Genomic DNA, 18,941 nt, shown 5'->3' with positions numbered 1-18,941 from the left:
GTGAACCATTGTCTCGATTAGATTGGTGACGTTTTGGGAGAAAAAAAAACGTAGTAGGTGACCTTTTGTTTCTAATCTCCGGTTGAATCGTCGGCGTGAATTGCCCGGGGGAACTTTGCAAGCGCTCGCAACCGTTAGCAACTTTACTCAACCCGCGCAAGAGGAAGTTCTTCATCCGGAGAGATTCACGCGTAAAGGGTATTCGCCTTTTCGACAATTGCTCTCTTCCACTTCTTTCACTATTCACCTAAACAAAATAGACTGAAACATCTTAACGTTCATCATCTTTAATTACCATTGCAATTTGATCAGTGACAACTGTTTAAATTCTTAATTAGCGACTTAGATTTCTATACATTGTTGGTTATATACGTCAACGTGGTGCATATACAGTGTTAGTGAGTGACGTTTTTCGTAGCAAATGGTCTCTCGTATTGAATATATTGTGAGTTACTTTACTGTGCTGTAATTATACAAAATTTCCACTCTGATTAACAAAATCAATCGCGAGCGACTCTTGGTTATTTCCGTCATCGTGGTAAAAACATACAACCCTTGAAGCCGGTTTGAAACTTAATCCGGTAAAAATTCTTGATTGCCCTGGTCACTAATAAGCGACTGTTGAATTAACAAATTAAATACGAAATTGGTTAGAGCCTTTTAGATAAAAATCTAGAGCCATCCGAGATAATAACATCTATTAAAAAAAGAAGAGTGATGTAAGAAGATCGTCCCACATAATTCGCGGAATACGATAATCGCTTTACGTTTAGCTTATTATGATTACCAGTGATCGAGACACGATTCTAGATTTACTATCGTTGCAAAAACCGGATTATTATCGCTATATCGGGTGTTTTTCGGGATGGTTTTTTCCTCAATCGGATCTTCGACAGCAGTGCGATCTCTTCATTTAGTGAAAATGAAAGAAATCAACAAAGGAGCGTGTTTGTGCGTTCTACTGGGGATTATTTTCTTTCTTTCCTTGGTCCATAGCGAAGGTAAGACCGCACGATATTCCTCAATTTATTTACTTATTATTGCGGCAGCGAGTGCCTTTGAAATCGCGAGGTGTACCAGCTTACGAAGCGCCGCTCGAATCTAATTTTAACCACGCTTAAGTAATAGCGGACGAGGAAAAGCGCTATAGCTGCGTGAGCGGGATGCTAGTATTAGTATAGTCGCGAGAGATAGGTAGTACGGGTCATTTCAGTCATTTATGGTAAGGTGATGTAGTCCTCATATGATTATTGTTAATTTGGTACTTCTAAAGTAGTGATAATTAATACTCATTTGCTTAAAAATAAGGTATATATAATATTATTTAATATTGAAATTTATTGAATAATGTATTTCAAATGCGGTAGTTTACCTGCAATGTGTTTCCCTCTACTTCAGAAAATAATATTTTTAAGACATATTTAAATAAGTTATTTAATATTAGTATTATTTTTAAAGCAGTGAGAATAAGGAAGTTTTCTTAATTTTTGAATATTTATCTAGGAAGTGTTTTTCAAAAGTATATATATCTTATTACGATGTTTTTGACTTAAATGAAGCTTTTTAAAAAGACATATTCCATAAAAAGAGCTAACGCATTTTTGAAACATTAATAAAAATGTAATAGAGTAAAATAATTTGCCTAAGAAATCTAAATATCTCCATAAGAAACTTATTTTCCTTTTTTGTGTTAGGCTATATCTCATATAAGGTTCACTCCTAAAAGTAAAATATATCGTAACTGATCCTAAAACTATGGTAAATTTTGAATCTACATAGGATAAAAAACCTATTTAAGGTGAAATACTGTTAGCTTATTTTTATCTCTATGTATTCTATTGACTTTGAACTTTTCACACATACCTACCTCCGATTGCGATACAATATTTTCGAGTCTCCAATGACGTCAAGAAACTGGTACCTTTGGCGTAAAATAGGCTTGTTTGATTATTATTTTCCATTGCTTTTAAAATTAATTTTTGTATCTTCCCCTTTTAAACGCGGATGAACATATTAGGTAAATGGAGTTTTAAAAAACAAAATAATCCTTCTCTTAGAACCACTATCATAAATAATATAATACCATGACATTTAAATTGTGGTATTTCTAAGTTTTATAACAAAGTACTGTCCACACGTTAGATATTTGGAATAATCAAGAAGTGATATCTAGTCTAATAGGGTGAAGGTATAAATTCGCCACATTTCCAGTCCAAACGTAGGTCCAGAGTTAACCCCTACCTCTAAATTACAACCAGCATCTCATTGGTTCTTGAAAACTCACGTCAGCGCAACGCGAATGACGAAAAGTACGTATTTTCCGACCTCCTTTCATGTCCCCCATTGTATTTTGAAAGCGGGACTGGGACTATGGCGCGCGAATACTCAGGCATCTTAGACCTTCTCCCTAATAAACTAGATACCACTTCTTGGAATAATATATAATAATAAAAACTACAATGCTCAAACATAAAATGAATATTAGGAGTATATATTTATCCCTATAGAGGCGCTGTTTACCAGAATTTTATCATAGACTTATAAATTCTAAAAATAAATATTTTGTTCCCTAGTGCATTGGTCAGTATTTCTTCAGTCTTATTCACTGATAGTCTACTTGGTTGCGTTAGAAAGATTCAGGTATCTGTTTCTTCCATTTGATAGAACTTCATTATTTTTCCATCATAGCCAGGGGACTGCGGCTTGTAATATTTCCTAGCGGGCGATATATTTCAGCTCGTGACCATTTACGGGGCCTTTTTCCACTAAATTCTCCGGGGTGAAATAGACGCTCTTTTTCGAATTTCTTAGTTCATGGTAAAGATTGTGTTTATAAAAAATCTTCAGCCTGAAACGCGTCCATCCTGGGAACCAAAATTTCATAATAAACAACTTGGAAGTATTCTGCTGTGAAATAAGGAATATACTTAGAAGTAAAGATAGTTAGTTTTTGTTATTACTTCAGGTTCTTCGCTATACTTCATCCTTAAAATTTGTTTAAATGCGTTTCATTCTTAAGCTGAATATTAGTTTTTGTTAGCAAAAATATTAATCAAAAAAATAACTTTAAAATAGAAATATTTAACATTAATTGCAAGTTGAAACCGACAACAACGATCGGGCACCTTCTAAAGATTAAAAATCTACACCTCGTGCTATGTTCTCTCTGTTTTTACTAACCCCGCTATATATGGATTTAATGAGTAGCTATATGACGTTGGATTATATTATATATTGAAAGCCGTTTATTGGCTGGAGAACCTCTGGCGTTTATCTATTGTATAGTGTTTTTTGATTTTATGTATTATTGTTTTTTTTTTGTTGAGAAAATGAAGTCACGTGATAGAGTTGTAAATCAACACGGTAAACGGTATTATAATGTGATGAAACTGTTAAAATATCCCGAGAAATCGTTACAGAAATATGGCAGCTTATCTCTCACAACTATGAACTTGGGACCATGAACTCTCTTATACGCCACCTATCAGCATTGGTCGGAGTTTCTTACAATAATTGCTCTGTAGTTGGGATCGGTCTAATGATTAGTGTTCTACTTAGTTGTTTAAATACATTTTTCAACTTAAACTGTTTAAACAGATGTTTCTACTTAAATTGTTTAAACAAATGTTTCAACTTAAATTGTTTAAACAAATGTTTCAACTTAAATTGTTTAAACAGATGTTTCTACTAAAATTGTTTAAACAGGTGTTTTTACTTAAATTTTTTAAATAGATTTTTCTTCTTAAATTGTTTAAATGGATTTTTCTTCTTAAATTGTTTAAATGGATTTTTCTTCTTAAATTGTTTAAATCGATCCTTAAATGCCACCGATAACCAGCTTTGTAGCTACAGAAAATAAATTGAGCTAAAGATCTAAAGGAAACCTGATAGGGATTTGTGGTTCCATCTAGTGTTCACTCTAGACAGTTTTAATTTCCATCCAATATGGAGGATCTCAGGATCTGCCCTATCTCGCTGTATGAACTTCGTGAATACGTCTATAACTATAAAAAACTTATAAAAAAATCTACACTTCAAAGGTGTTTTTCGTGTAACTTCTCCCTTAGAAATGAAAAAATTCTTAGTGATTTTCTGTTTTATTTCTAAGAGCTGTCTTGAAGTTACAAGAACTGTATGGGGAATATGGCGGAAAAGAAAAAGCAGTGTGAAATGAGAAAAAAAGAAAAACAAAGATGAGGAACGACCTACAGTTCGAGGAGAAATAGGGCCAGAGAAAGCTATAACGGTACACAGAGGGCCCGAATAAAAGAAAAGTAAAATTTCAATCCGCATTATCGCGAATGACAGAGCTCGTAATTCTTTTCTCCTTCTCGGAGTTATAGCTCGAAATTCCTATAACTGCCTACCCTTCTCTAAACTATTACTGCATAGGTTACCGGCATTCAATATGAACTTGCAATATGGGTTTCTTCACAAATTACGAAACGGGTTGGGGAGTTTCAGTAAGTGTTGCTAAATGTTACAAGGGTATGAGTAATGAACATGTTACTGGTATTTTAGTACACCAACCTCGTTTTAACGTAACATAAGATTTTTGAAGGCGTACTCCAACATTTCCGTTAACTTTCAAATGGCCGAAAGGGATTGCGAGTGTATTTTCGTATATTTTTCAACGCTTTAGACTATCGTTATTATAGTGAAGGAAAAACGCTATTAAAATTAAGTCGCGTTTTCACAATGTAAAATAATTAGAATATTTTTAGTTTTTTCATTGTGTTTGATATACGTTTTGGTTAAAAGAGTTAGAACACTTTAGTTAAAGGAGATATTTAACGTGATTTTAACTAGAGTGTTCTAACTCTTTTAATTTTAAATATCGTGACATCAATAGCTATGATAAACCTGTTAAAATGTTTTGGTTACAAAAATACCAATTGTTACTTGATAATTGCAGTTTTTTGCTGTATTTGTGAACAAAATCTTTTTAGCTTTGTTAGTAAGAAAATGTGTTAATTTTTTTTATTTATGTAAAAACGTTAGGAATTAATTTGCGAGCAAACTATGAGGAATTTGCTGACGAAAAACGTCCAACTTCGCTGTAAAACTTATTCAGGTTTAATTGATTCTAGGTGCTGGAGCTAGGTAGACTCGTAACATTAAAAAAATAAACCGAATTCGTGTTCACAATACGTGATTATTTGCGTCATGTGCTTTTTCAAAGAACTTGGCGTTTCACTAATTTTAAATCAAAATTGCATTTAATTGCCAAAATCTATTGATATTTTAAGACAACCTGAAACATAGAATATTGAAATATTCGCAACTTATTTCAAAAATAGACAACGAAAGTCTAGACCAAACTGTCTTAATAGAGAGTTTAAGCATCCCCTAAACGCGTACGTGTAGCTACCTTCCACAGTGCATTAGACCAATGCATTGTCAAAGGTGGCTACACGTACGCGTATAGGGGATGCTTAAACTCTCTAATATTCCGACGTCCAAACTTCTGAGTTTCAAGTCTCGCGGTCATAAATTCTACAAAGAATTACTTAAAAATATTGCTACAGGCCCACATTTACAATTAGGCCCACTACCTGCTTCTCTATGAGAGTTAAAAATATGTATTTATTTGAACCAAATATAATTAAAGTGTAATAGAATAATATGAAGAGCAGATTTTATAATCATAGTTCAGACATGGAGGAAAAGTTAGAAGGGCTCTACCACTAGAGGTCTCGTGAAAACAATGGCAGAATTGGGTGGACTGAAAATTTAGGGCTGTAGGCGGTTAAGTTTCAAGATAAACAAACCACAAAACTACCTCAAGGGGGAGGTTAAAAGTTGTCTGCTTTACAAGGGTAGTTTTTCCTGGATTGAATTTTTATGTTTTGAGTTTTTGAGCCGCTGTCAGAGTTTTATTAAATATGATGAAGATGGAAACCTAATATTAGCAGAACACTGCGTGCATTAGTTCGGATTTTAGTGGCGATACATTTTTGATAATATTTATACAAAAGAGGCCACGAAGTAATTAATCCCCGTGTTAGGTGACACAATATTTACCACTTTCTTTATTTTGAAATTGCACTTATACAACTGCTCGATAAAGCTTGTCAGCTGCCCGTTTAATTTTTTCCGTGTTTCAGGTAATATGTTTCACGATTAGTTATCCACAATTTGTTTAATCAGGTGTCACTTTATTATCAAGATACACCTTAAATCAGAGTTTCCCAAACAGTTAGATTTTAAAACTGTGTGATGAAATTTTCATACAATCTTCTGAAATTCGGGTAGAAGAATCCTATTAAGGTTCACGGACCAAATTAAAATAATATTTTAATGAAAAACGTCTATGCCACGTAATCATTGGAATAGAAATATTCTAACTAACTCTAGCTGTCTTGTTTAATGAACTTATTGAACACGGGATATAAAATCAATTTCTCAACAAACATTTTGGTCCTTGACTGAAATAAAAAAAAGAAGAAAACATTTAAATATTGAGATGTGTCTCATATTCGAAAACTTTGCAAAACACTGATTTACCAGAAGAACCCCACATGTTGTATGCATAGAGAAACTCATCTCATTATTTTCCGTGCTTGAGTCTTGACATAACGGGTTTAAGTATTTGACTCAATTATGGCTCGGATAAGATGCTCCATTCTTTAAATAAATAATTCTAATCTATTATTTAAAAACGCCTTTGGACGGATGACAAGAACTTATCAGCTTTTTGTCTTTTTGAAAAATAAAAATGGTAAAAAAAGGTTAGCACTATCGTTACTTTAAAACTTCCAATAATAGAACGGTTTACCCGTTTATTTTAAGGCCAGATATTCTAGTTATTTCGATTGTTATAAGGGCGTGAAAAATAAAAGCTTTTTCTATCGCATCGCGAAAGAAAACAGAAAAAGGGGTCTTAAAGAAAGAAACAAAATATTCCGTCTTGTAATATCGACCGAGATATGACCTTCGTTTCGATTCTCCCGTTTAAACATATTCAAATAATGGGGTTGCCGTGCGTGCCCAAATGTTAACAGATATCTTGAAGCAGTTACAATAACGGCTCGCGATAACTACTTGCAGAAGTAGCTTGCTTGAAGTACTTAATACTTAGTGTTTCTCAAAGTTTCGGAACGCATCTTTTGCCCGATTATAATTATGAAGCCTATCTTTCAAAGGAAATTTTTTTACGGATTTTAGGTACATTTATTTTGATTTTATGTATTTGCCTTCGGCCTTTTCGACCAAATATTGGTATAAAATATGATTTTTTACCCTGTGGTAAAGAAGGTCATTAGACTTGTGAAGACAGTGAGATTATTTTTTGGCCCATATTGTTGGCTCATTATATTATTATACAGGCAGTATGAAATCTTATCTAAGGGAGCTACCACTTCCTTACAATACATCCTTATTTCAAACAGGGGTCTAATTCCGATACATTATTTCAGGGTTCGGATGATATTTTTATATTCATAAATCCCTGACTTTTCCAGCTTATCCCTGACGAAATTTTGCCAATATCCCTGACCATTTTAAGGTATTTTTAAGGCAGAGCTCACTTCGTAATAACACCTGGACCATATTTAGCATTTTTCGAAGTATGGTTTGATATACCAAACGAAATTTCTGACTTTTTAAGAAGAAACTTGAAACCCTGACATTTTCCTGACTTTTTAGGAAAACAACTTTTAATCTCTGACTTTTTTCAAATCCCTGACTATCCAGGTTCCGTACGAACCCAGTATTTCCACTCTTTCCTTAAACATCTACCATTTTAGTCATTATCGACCCGTCCTTGTTTCTATACTTCATTATAAAAATTAGTCCCATCTTCAAAACTCCTTAATTGAAAATTTTGCGTCGTTAAACTTTAGAGCACGATAGAGATAGTGTCATGATAATTTCCTAGAAAAATTAATAAAAAATTAATAAATTGTTACCATCAGAATTCAATAAAAACAAGCTGGTCCAGCAACCAGAACATTTTGCACACCCAATCAATTTATAGGACATTGGTCCAGTGAGGCAGTGACCCCTATAAGTGTCTCAAAGTTATCTTATTTCCGTCCTTGCTTAAAATAAAACCGATGAAATAAATCACAGCTAGAAAAGGTTGAATTGGGGCGGAAATAACTCAAATACTTTGAGCCTCCTGGAAATTCGCGAGAGCGGAAATAAGCAGAACACTTGAAATGTATCCAGGGACACTATCCTCTAAAAATTTCAGTGATTAAATACCCAAATCCAAATATAAACATTAGGGTTGGTTCCATAAGGAGAGAGAGCTTAAAACCTTATTCTCTAACCCAAATCCAAATCGACATTTGAATCTCCCGCCAAACATTTCACCATCTCAAATTATTCTCTTATTTCTTTAACCCAAATCGACATTTGAATCTCCCGCGAAACACTTACCCAAATGTACGTCACTTCCTCTTTCATTGCATAATTTTATTTCAGCATAAATTACACTAAGGCAGTAAATTAATTACCTACGATAAATTAATTTATTACTTTAAAATTAGGAATTTATTCAATATAAAACTAAGCTTTTCCTGAAGGTTTTGAACCGTTTAATTGAAATTATTTAAACTATTAGTGATGATCAATTGGCCAATATCGTAAATTAACCGATGTCAATACCAATTTATTTAAAATCAATGAAACGAAAATATCAATATCAAACAATTATCCACTGGAAAAGATATCAAGCTATCCTTTAATTTAAATTTCTCAGGTTAAGTTTCAAAAGAAGATGAATTTTATTATTTTCTGACACCAAAATGGGCAGCTTCTTTGCATAATTCCCGAAGTTTTTCTATTCCAAAATAGAAACGTTAACGTTTTGTGATATTAAAGGAGAAATATAAATAAAATTTTCGTTTCTTTTGAACTAGTTTCTATAAAGGAACTTTAATCAAATGGCCATTTGTATGAGTACACTTACCGATAATGGATTTTACTAATCTAGACAATTACTACGTCTTTTAATTAATATTTTAAAAATACTTCCTGAATATTTCTTAAATATGAAAGATTATATTTTTATTTCAGATTAATGAGTTAAAAAAATTGGTATCCGTGTTTCAGTTAAGCTTTGATATTGACATTGGTTAATTTACGATATCGGCTAACGATCCTAGTCTGATTATAACATTAAATCGGAACTTAGAGTGTCACTAGACAGTATATAACTTCAAAAATCGAGAGTTAGGAACTTTAAAACAATCTCAACAGGATATCCTTGGTTAAACTTATCATTATTTGTGATAATGTAATAAGATAATGTGACGAAGCGGCTCAGTGAACGTTGGGCAATGGCCTCAGAGTTTTGCTTGCAATGGTCAAGCTAAAATTCCTCACTTGACGCAATCTTCTAAGGAGCTATTATTAAAATAATATATTACGAACAAAAATGGTCTCACTTAGACCACAAAAATTATACTTAAATGTCCTAAAATTTTAATGAGAGGTGTGTTACAAACTATTATATTATATTAAAAAGAATTCAAACTTTTAGAGTTTATAATTATTTTAATAAAAATTAATTTCCAATGTCATAATTGTAAAGTGCTCTTGGTAGAAACACAAGGGTTCTTCTGAACTTTCCCAAAATAGGTGTGTTTTAGGCTTTAGGGACTATAATTTTGTTTAATTATAAGAATTTTACCGTCATGTTTAAGCAATACGTTTAATCTTGAAAAGGGAGTGAAAGTACTAAAATAATTTTTTTATAAAACTTATTAATTTTGAACAATTTTAACCATTTTTGGATATAATCGATTGTAACACACTTGTCAGTAAATTTTCAGGGCTTATACTTAGCTTGAAAAATTGATATTTAAATCTAAGTAGGAGATTCAGTTAAGATTTGATATTCGGCTCTAACGCCTTAATAACAATGTTTAGTAAATAAATCATTATTAATGATTTATTTACTAATGTTACATTAATCACAATGTTTAGAGCCCGGCATTATCTATCCATTATCCAAGTTATTTTATCTTCATCCTTACTCGAAAATTATCCACATAACTCATATGCTAAATTGTATTATAATCCACAACTTTGTTTATAAATAATCGGTTATCCACCAATTTGTGGATAATGGATAGATAATGCCGAGCTCTAAACACTAATCACAATGTTTAGCAAATAATACAATTAATCGCAGTGTTTACAAAAATTATACTTAGCTTGAAAAATTGATATTTAAATCTAAGTAGGAAATTCAGTTAAGATTTGATAATTTTCGTTTTATTTGAACTAGTTTCTATATAGGAACTTGAATCAATTGGCCATTTGTATACACTTACCGACAATGGATTTTACTAATCGGGAATCTGTTTATAACATTAAACGTCTTGTAGATCACAAAAAGTATACTTAGCTTGATAAATTAATATTTAAATCAAAGTAGAAAATTCAGTTAAGCAAAGGCTTAGACCATTGCCGTTGTCAGTCCGCAAGGTTCCCGCGTACGTAATATAAGACTCCCGGTCTACCGTCTACCGTAAAATCTGGCGCGTTTAGACCAGAGATCTCTCCTTCGTTTATTCTCAGTATCATCTTAAGCTAAAAATACGAGGTTCCCTACGTACATAATTTACGATACCCCTGATAACGCGCGCGGTCTCTAGAGCCGCGCCAATCTCCCCTAGTTTATTCTCAGTATCATCTTAAGCTTAAAATACGAGGTTACAAACCCGCACCCCGCGAGAGCGCTCGGCATTCGAGGGATCAGGCAACTAGCGTAATACGCTTCCCATCGTACACCCTCAGATAGACTTTATTACGGAGCGGCTTTCCCCTCGACAACTAGAAACGCACGACGCCATTCGAGGGATCAGCCACTGGCGTATTCCCCCGGTATTACCTTTTTGGTGGTTTTAATGCCGTAAATTCGGGAGATATGCCTTTTAATCCGTTCTAATATTGAAATAAAAACTGTAAAAAGTAATTCCGAGTGTATTTGCGCGTTATACGGCGTAATACGCTTCCCATCTTACTCCCTCAGAAAGAGTTTATTATAGAGTGGCTTCTCCCTCGTCAAATTTTCCGTATAGAGTAATATTTTGCAAACGCCATCTAGATGTCGTGTGAAAATTCCCCCGGTATTACCTTTTTGGTGGTTTTAATGCCGTAAATTCGGGAGATATGCCTTTTAATCCGTTCTAATATTGAAATAAAAACTGTAAAAAGTAATTCCGAGTGTATTTGCGCGTTATACGGCGTAATACGCTTCCCATCTTACTCCCTCAGAAAGAGTTTATTATAGAGTGGCTTCTCCCTCGTCAAATTTTCCGTATAGAGTAATATTTTGCAAACGCCATCTAGATGTCGTGTGCAAAATAAAAACAATGTTGTAGGTAGCGATTTTTGAAAAGCAAAGGACTTCCAACTCCATCGTTTTTTTACAGTAAATATGACCTATTTCTTTGAAAATTGAAAAAATGTCGAAAAATTCTTGATGCCATTATTTTGAAATAATGAAATTTGTTCCTCACTTTTTTTAATTTAACATTTTCAATTGGCGAAAAATTCTTGATGCCATTATTTTGAAAAAATAAAATTTGTTCCTCACTTTTTTGATTTAACATTTTTAATATTTACGTTATAACTTTTGTAGAGTTCACCATTGTAATCGTTTTTAGACACAGCGATATTTACAATTGGCTTTATGAAAATTAGAGCTGGTGTTATGTGGTTCACTTAAATTTAAGTTTACCTTGATAGAATTTTGACTTGTCTCCTCTTTTACTGAGAGAACTTTCATCTTTTTGAGATCTTTACTAAGCTCAGCTGAAATACTAGCCATTCAAATTTCCCATTCAAAACCGGCGTTTTCTGGTACGAGATAAAATTATTTTTTGCACGAAAAGTACTTCTCTACTTCGTGTGATCTAGTTCCGCTTCCTGACAGAAATTCAAAACACTATTTCCGAAACAATTAAAGAGAGAAATTTTCTATAATATATTTTTGGCGGGCGTTATAACTGGTAATTATAGTAACGTCCCGCGTTCCCGTTAATCCGTCGGTCACAATTTATTCAAATTGAACAGCTTGAAACCCTTTTCCTTAATAATAACCAAGCTTGGTTTCCCATAAAGCAGTTAAATATTGCAAAGAGAACCACTAAGAATAATAGTACCCTTAGACATTCATCCAAATAATCCATTTTTGGCTAACCTTAATACTTGAGAATGACCAACTGCGGGTCATATCAGAATAGGTGATTTAGCAAAGTCGGGCTGGTCACGTGCAACTGTTTCACACAAAGTCCCACTTCTGTTTAAAATAGGTTTTGGTCGGCCTTATTTCTAGAGGGTGATTGTTATGTGTCGTCTGCTACAATCAGACAGGCCATGCTACAAGTTAAAGGCTTACAAACGTATTTACTTTTCATTTATTTGGTTACGAAATTAGTTTTAATAATACTATTATTAAACAAAAAACCAACCATTTAGCTGCTAAATCCACATTCATTAAACCAACTGTAACATTTGAACAAGCAGACTGCTTAATCCTTTAACCCTAAATGATGTTTTCGCTGCAATAACCCTATGACGTAGTAGTGACGTTGCACAAACACTAAAACAAGCTGGAGCGTGCTGACATAGTTTGCGAAATCACCTATTGTTTTTAGAATGTTTAAAGCCGCATTCGCATTACCCAACTTTAGGCAGCTACGTTGGCCTGTTGGTCAGGTCAATCTCAAGTTCACACTATAAACACTATCCTTCCGACCTTATTAGGATCTTCTAGTTGATTTAATGATTTCCATAAGCGGGTACCATATATTATAATCAATCAGCAACATCGGGGAAGTCGACAGAGTCTAATGAGAAGCATTTCTCGGGCTGGCGAACGAACGGTGATGTTAAATTCGGGTCCGGTGTGCTGAAACTGTGATAAGAAAGTCTTCAAAAGCAATTGCAATGGCAGGAGGGCATGACAGCAGACCATTCGGCATTTCGAAAGATGATGTTTGAGGAAGGAACGATTTAGACCTCACAAAACTTCAAAGTATTTTAAATACACAGCTAGGGTATCATGAAAATTGCCAATAAACATGTCATAAGCGTCCATAGTCGTTCTTCGTGAAGAGTTGCTGAAATGTCGGTTCCAGTCAGAGTTCTGAAGTGAATTCTTCATAAGACTCAGATGAACTAGATCTTTTGTGATCCAAGGAGAGCGCTTTTTCTCCATGTACAACAGCTGACGGAATGTTGTCCCTAACACACAAATATTCATCCACAAGTCCCAAATAACGTCAATGCGGCTGTTTGCAGAGAATGCAATATATTCCACGTAGCATGTTTGATGGAGTTGAGAAGGTCCTCTAAGATCAAGTCTTTACAGTTCAAGACGAAAAGATAAACCCATTGGATGAAGCGAGGTGACGTCTTGACCCTGCCAGTAACCGCAAAATGGTCTTATCCCGGCAGACGCACTAATGCTAGTCTCATGGACGAACGAACAGTTCGTCATTTTTGAAAACCAAGTTCAAGAAACTATCTCCACGCGTTGGAGTTTTCAAGGTTTGTTGAAGTCCAAAATAACTATTCTACCGCAATTTTCGCAGACGCATGCAACCAAGATATGTACAGGTTGAAGTCGCCCATCAAGAGAAAAACGTTATGTGGCGGAAGTGCTTCATGTAGATAATCTATAAGGCCGCCATATAAGCTAGGCAAACCATGGGTGGACGATAGACATAGCCAGCGACAGCTGAACGAGATTCACAAGAAGACTGGAGATTTAGTTGACGCAGAGATGAGGATCCATGGACAGGAAAAACGAGTCACTCAGAGCCAGTAGAGAACAGGTTGGACATATATATGACTTCTCTGAAGACCCAAGACGCTTATATTCCTCTGGGAGCATAGATATTCGTTTCATGTGAAACCATCGTTCACAATTTATACCCTCGCAGAAAAAAGCCAAGTAGTTGTTCGTCATTGGCTTCTAGCAGTGTCCTTATGGGCATTTCACATTAGGAATAGGTCCAATAGTGGAAATGTACTGCTACTAATGCAGAAAGAACAACATTTATTGCTAGGGATGGGAGAAACAATTGAAAACGGTCGTTCGAAACCAGTTTTGTAGCTGATTAGTAGTTAGTAAACGGAGCGTATAAATAGCTGGTATCCAAAAGTTCATATTCCACTTCTCCGCAGAAACGGACGAATAGTGGAAACACAGTGAATATCCAAACAAAATATGGTTGCTCACAGTACTACTGTAATATCACGCCTTTATGAGCCACGCCATATTGGGGGCCGCATTTCCATAAACCTGATCACTCAGCTAATTTTGAAAAGTTTCCAAATGACAATAGAACCAAGAACAAAATTGAATTGAACGTTTAAAATTTAAAAAACAGCGCGAGAAGACAAACATGAAACTACTCGAGAAGGCTCTAGAATTCAGCACAATATTTGAAAATTCAACATAATTCAAAGTAGACTAAATATCAAGTTAGAAATCTGTCTGGGAAATTTGTTTGAGGCAATAGGAGTAGCTGTGAATTATTAATGGCGTCATATTCGCTTGAAACCCGGAACAAAGGTAATTTTTAGAGATTCGATGACGACTCGCATTTCAAAGCGCGATGCTTTGAAAATGAAGCTTTCAATATAAAAATTAAATATATTTTAAGCGAAATAGAACTAAATGAATAGACATTTAAGATATTTACGGAAGTAACTTTAGGTTTCCAAGAACACAGTCGTCTAGGATCACTCGTAAAAAAATATTAATTTCAAATGACGTCTGTTAATTTAAAGGAAACCGTACAATATTTGGAAACTTTAAAAATAACTTTTAAAATAATTTTCCCTTTAATCTGTGTGTTGGTAGAATACGTTTGATCTAACGCGAAAATTATTTTACACCGTAGAAACTTTAATAAATTATTCTAAAGTAAAACTTCAAAGGATTTGCCTATTCACGTAATATTTTAGAGTTTTCAGGTGAATTTTCTGTTCATAACACTAAATAATAAATCACTATGTTGTTTTAACTATGAGATTATCAAACAAATTAAAATATTTTCATATTTGAAACATTAAAAATGTAAACTTTAGAATTTGTTTAATTAGAGTCTGAGGTGATCACAACGGTTTTTCTCAGTTGCTGCTGGAGCTATTCAAATGTAATTTTGAAGAATATTAGAAACAAATGAGTTTATTGAAATACAAAAAACCACATTCCACATTCGACCCATATAAAAGTATCTCAATTGAAGCTTAGTCACTACTAGAAAAAATAAATAATAGTTTTCTAAAACCAAAACTAACTGACAAATGATAGTTTTCTAAAAACAAAAAACTAATTGACAAAATAAATGATACTTTTCTAAATACAAAAAATATTTGACAAAATAAATGATACTTTTCTAAAAACCAAAAAGAAATAAAATAAATTATAGTTTTCAAAAAACAAAAAGTAATTGACAAAATAAATGATAGTTTTCTAAACACCAAAAATAATTGGCAAAATAAATTATAGTTTTCTAAAAAGAAAAAACAATTGACAAAATAAATGATAGTTTTCTAAAAACAAAAATAATTGACCAAATAAATGATAGTTTTCTAAAAACAAAAAATAATTGACAAAATAAATGATAGTTTTCTAAAAACAAAAAATAATTGACAAAATAAATGATAGTTTTCTAAAAACAAAAAACAATTGACAAAATAAATGATAGTTTTCTAAAAACCAAAAATTAATTGACAAAATAAATGATAGTTTTCTAAAAAGAAAAAATAATTGACCAAATAAATTATAGTTTTCTAAAAACCAAAAATAATTGACAAAATAAATGATAGTTTTCTAATAACAAAAAATAATTGACAAATTAAATGATAGTTTTCAAAAAACCAAAAATAATTGATAGTTTTCTAAAAAAAACCTTTGGTTAGTATGTCATGACAGTCAAATTGGTGTAATCCGCAATTAACAGTTTTTTGTTGAAAATACAGTATTGTAGATATATCTGCCTTTTATAAGCAAGTTTAATGCAACAATTGCAGTTTCAATTTCTATATTTGGTGTTTTAGCATGTATCAGGGAAAAAAGTTCCAATCTGGTCAAAATATTGGTGCAACACGGAATAAGTACAGTATAAGCCAAATAAGATGGCTTATTTCATTATCTATTTGTTGTAATGTAGGGGACTACAGAAAAATGGGGAAATTCACCTAGTAGCGTACGTACTTTGCAATATAAATCGAAGTTGTTCGTAAATGAAATTACGAAAATAAATCTTTAACACATTTGGGAAAGTTATTTTTCTAAATAATAAATCAGGGCTTGACATGTGGGGAAAAGCCAGACATGTACGGAGAGAGAAAAGTTATCTAGACGCTTGACAAGTTCGAAATGCCAGTTAGCTTAAGGGAAGGAAAATTTCGCTAATTAATTCTTTTTGCTTGGGTGAATTTTTCCAGGGTAGTGGACAGAAATTGGGTTTTCCGTCCTTTTTGTCTACTATTCTATTTCTATCTCTTCTCTCTCTCTTGCTCTGACCAATTTTCGAAGTTGTAACTCGTCAAGACTTGGTTCGTTCCGTAGTTCCATTTCCGATATAATAGAGAATGTCTACTACGACACCGGATCAAAGACGAATTGGGCTAAGATCGCACGTAAGAAGCTTAAAGGGAGGGTGAAGTGGAAAAACAAGTGATTTTTTTATCGATTCTTCTACTAATTATAAGACCAGTTTGCATAGTGAAACAACCAGGAAATATCTCCTAATGATTTTAAAATTCAAAATAGGTTCAGATTTTGGGGATTATTTGAAATAAACACCTCTGATCAATCGCGTAACGCCCTGCCTTCTCGTGGCACGCTCCATGCCGAATGAAATTTATATTATATTATATATTTATTTTTATATATTTGAAAAATATTGCGCGCGATGTGATAATCGTGGCGCGAGATGTAGAGCGTGAAACCGGGAATTTTGATAAAAGAAAGGCAAGGCGTTATGCGATTGGTCAAATGGGCTTATTTCAAATTATCCTTTTAAATCTGAATCTAAAATTATTCTGAGATATTTCCTGAATGATTCACTATGCAGATTTATTGATTTTACTTTTCACCCTCCCTTTAAATGGATAGTGGTTTATTTCCATCATCATTTCATTTAAAAGCTTGGATATAAAGTGGACCATTGTACATTAGTTTTGTTATTTGAAATATTTATTTAATGAAAATTATGTCGTTATTTTGTCAGACGGCATCATAACTGTGCCACCATCTGTTGGGAAAAATTGGCAATTTCTTCATTCATTCTTGATTATGGTACTATGGTTTTTGAAAATTAATTAACATTGGTTTTTTTCTTAAACTGAAGAGAAAGCAGGCACAACCGGGCACAACATGCCGTTTGCCTATCAGATGACGTCATAACTGTGCCGCCTTCTGATGGAAAGATCTGCCATTTCTTTAGTCCGTTTTGTTTCGATCAACGGACATTTTAGTTAGTTCCTTATTTGAAAAACAAATACATTTCCAAATTTGATTATAAAATAGGCACATCGTCCCTATTTCTTTTCTGACGATGCCTTCAAATAAAAATCTCATATAGATGGATCAAAATCCAACAAAATAAGTGAAAATAAAATAGGCACTGCAAGCCGTTTTGTCTTTCTCATTACGTCATTTCTTCTGGTGGAAAGGAACAGTAGCTTATAGTCCTTATACGACTGGCTTTGCTTCGTAGTGCGGGTCTCGTGCTACAACGTAACTATGGAAACAGAGAAAAGTCCTAAACATTTTGTTTTCAAAGATTTAGGAATTTTTTTAAATAAATGTTTCTCAAAACATGCCGTATCAAAGGGTATATTTTTAGACAAAATTCGAAAAGGTCTTTGATCCAAAATAGATCTTTATATTAAATTTTATATGTTGCTGGGGAAAAGCACAGATGCAGGGCATTCTACCCTCCCACGAAAGAAGTTTATAAATAGGCCTATCTAATGATAAATTTATACGCTTTAAAGAAGCACAAATCTTATAACTTATTGGTTGAGCGTTTGAGGACTACTAGACTCGAAAACGCTCATGTCCGTGGATGTGCCGAATTTCCTGATTTGATAATTGCCATATAATGTGACCGGTTCGGCTGAAATTTGGAATATGAAATTTGCTTTTGTTTTCGTCAAAAAATTCCAGGGTAATTTCAACAAACTCCTACCTTTAATTTCGAGTTATTGATGAAAGCAGGAAATGAAATTTGCTTTCGATAAGATTAGTGACATGAATTCTAATTTAATTCCGTTTTAAGGTTGTCGTCAGTGACTTAATTATTTAAGTTAGAGGAATATTTATGAAGACCTAGCTGCAATTTAATGCTCACCCCAAAATGCTAATGCAAAACAGCATTATTAAGTAAGTTTAGGTTAGGGTATTTTCATTTGTCAGTCATCGTAGGTAGTCAGTAATGTAAAAGAGTTTCCTAAAGCAATAACGATTCTAAATATCAACAAATGGTTTTATTTTTTAGAGCAAAGCTAAATAATGTTTTGGTTGCCTGAAAAAATTAATTTCTAATTTCTTCAAAATTTTTACACAACGAATAATAAGAGGATGACATTTGATATATCCAAAATACTTATCGGCTGTAACCGGAAATCGCATTCCTTTCTCTGATTGGCTATGGAGCTTCTATTGTTGCTGTGCTGTTTACTGTCCTGAGGAGGCGTGTGAAAATCAATGTGTGATTTGCTATTTTTTTTTAAATAAAATCAGCAGATTTGCTAATTTTTTTTAAAATAAAATCAGCGGAATTTATCGTTGTGAAGCGTAATCTAGCTGTTCACACTGTAGCAGACAACGTAAAGAGACGGTTAAACTGGCATAATCTAGGGACTATGTTTCCTGTAAGGCGGTTTTACGTTGTGCAGTTGCGCGATTTCTTAGTGTATTTTTGAGGTTGATAGGAAGCTCCTTTCTCTTATTA

General features: G+C 33.4%; 1 protein-coding gene and 1 long non-coding RNA gene across 2 annotated transcripts in view; one reads left to right on the top strand and one right to left on the bottom strand.

Annotated features, from left to right (window-relative positions):
* Positions 1-620: 620 nt before the first annotated feature.
* Positions 621-18,941, top strand: part of LOC149628466 (lachesin-like) — a 251,027-nt gene continuing 232,706 nt past the window's right edge. Inside the window, exon 1 of the mRNA XM_089851398.1 lies at positions 621-1,001. Coding sequence (XP_089707524.1) covers positions 866-1,001 — 136 coding nt within the window. The 5' untranslated portion in view covers positions 621-865. The remainder of the gene's footprint in view (positions 1,002-18,941) is intronic.
* Positions 8,407-11,023, bottom strand: LOC149628470 (uncharacterized). The gene is made up of 2 exons (XR_016374337.1): positions 10,287-11,023; positions 8,407-9,354 (listed from the first exon to the last, which is right to left on the bottom strand). It is a non-coding gene; the product is annotated as an uncharacterized LOC149628470 (long non-coding RNA).

Source organism: Phalangium opilio, unplaced genomic scaffold, assembly GCF_054372755.1.
Source record: "Phalangium opilio isolate 3A_F unplaced genomic scaffold, DU_Popi_V2 ptg000105l_1, whole genome shotgun sequence".
NCBI classification, from domain to species: Eukaryota; Metazoa; Arthropoda; class Arachnida; order Opiliones; family Phalangiidae; genus Phalangium; species Phalangium opilio.
This window is presented reverse-complemented; position numbering and strand designations above follow the sequence as displayed.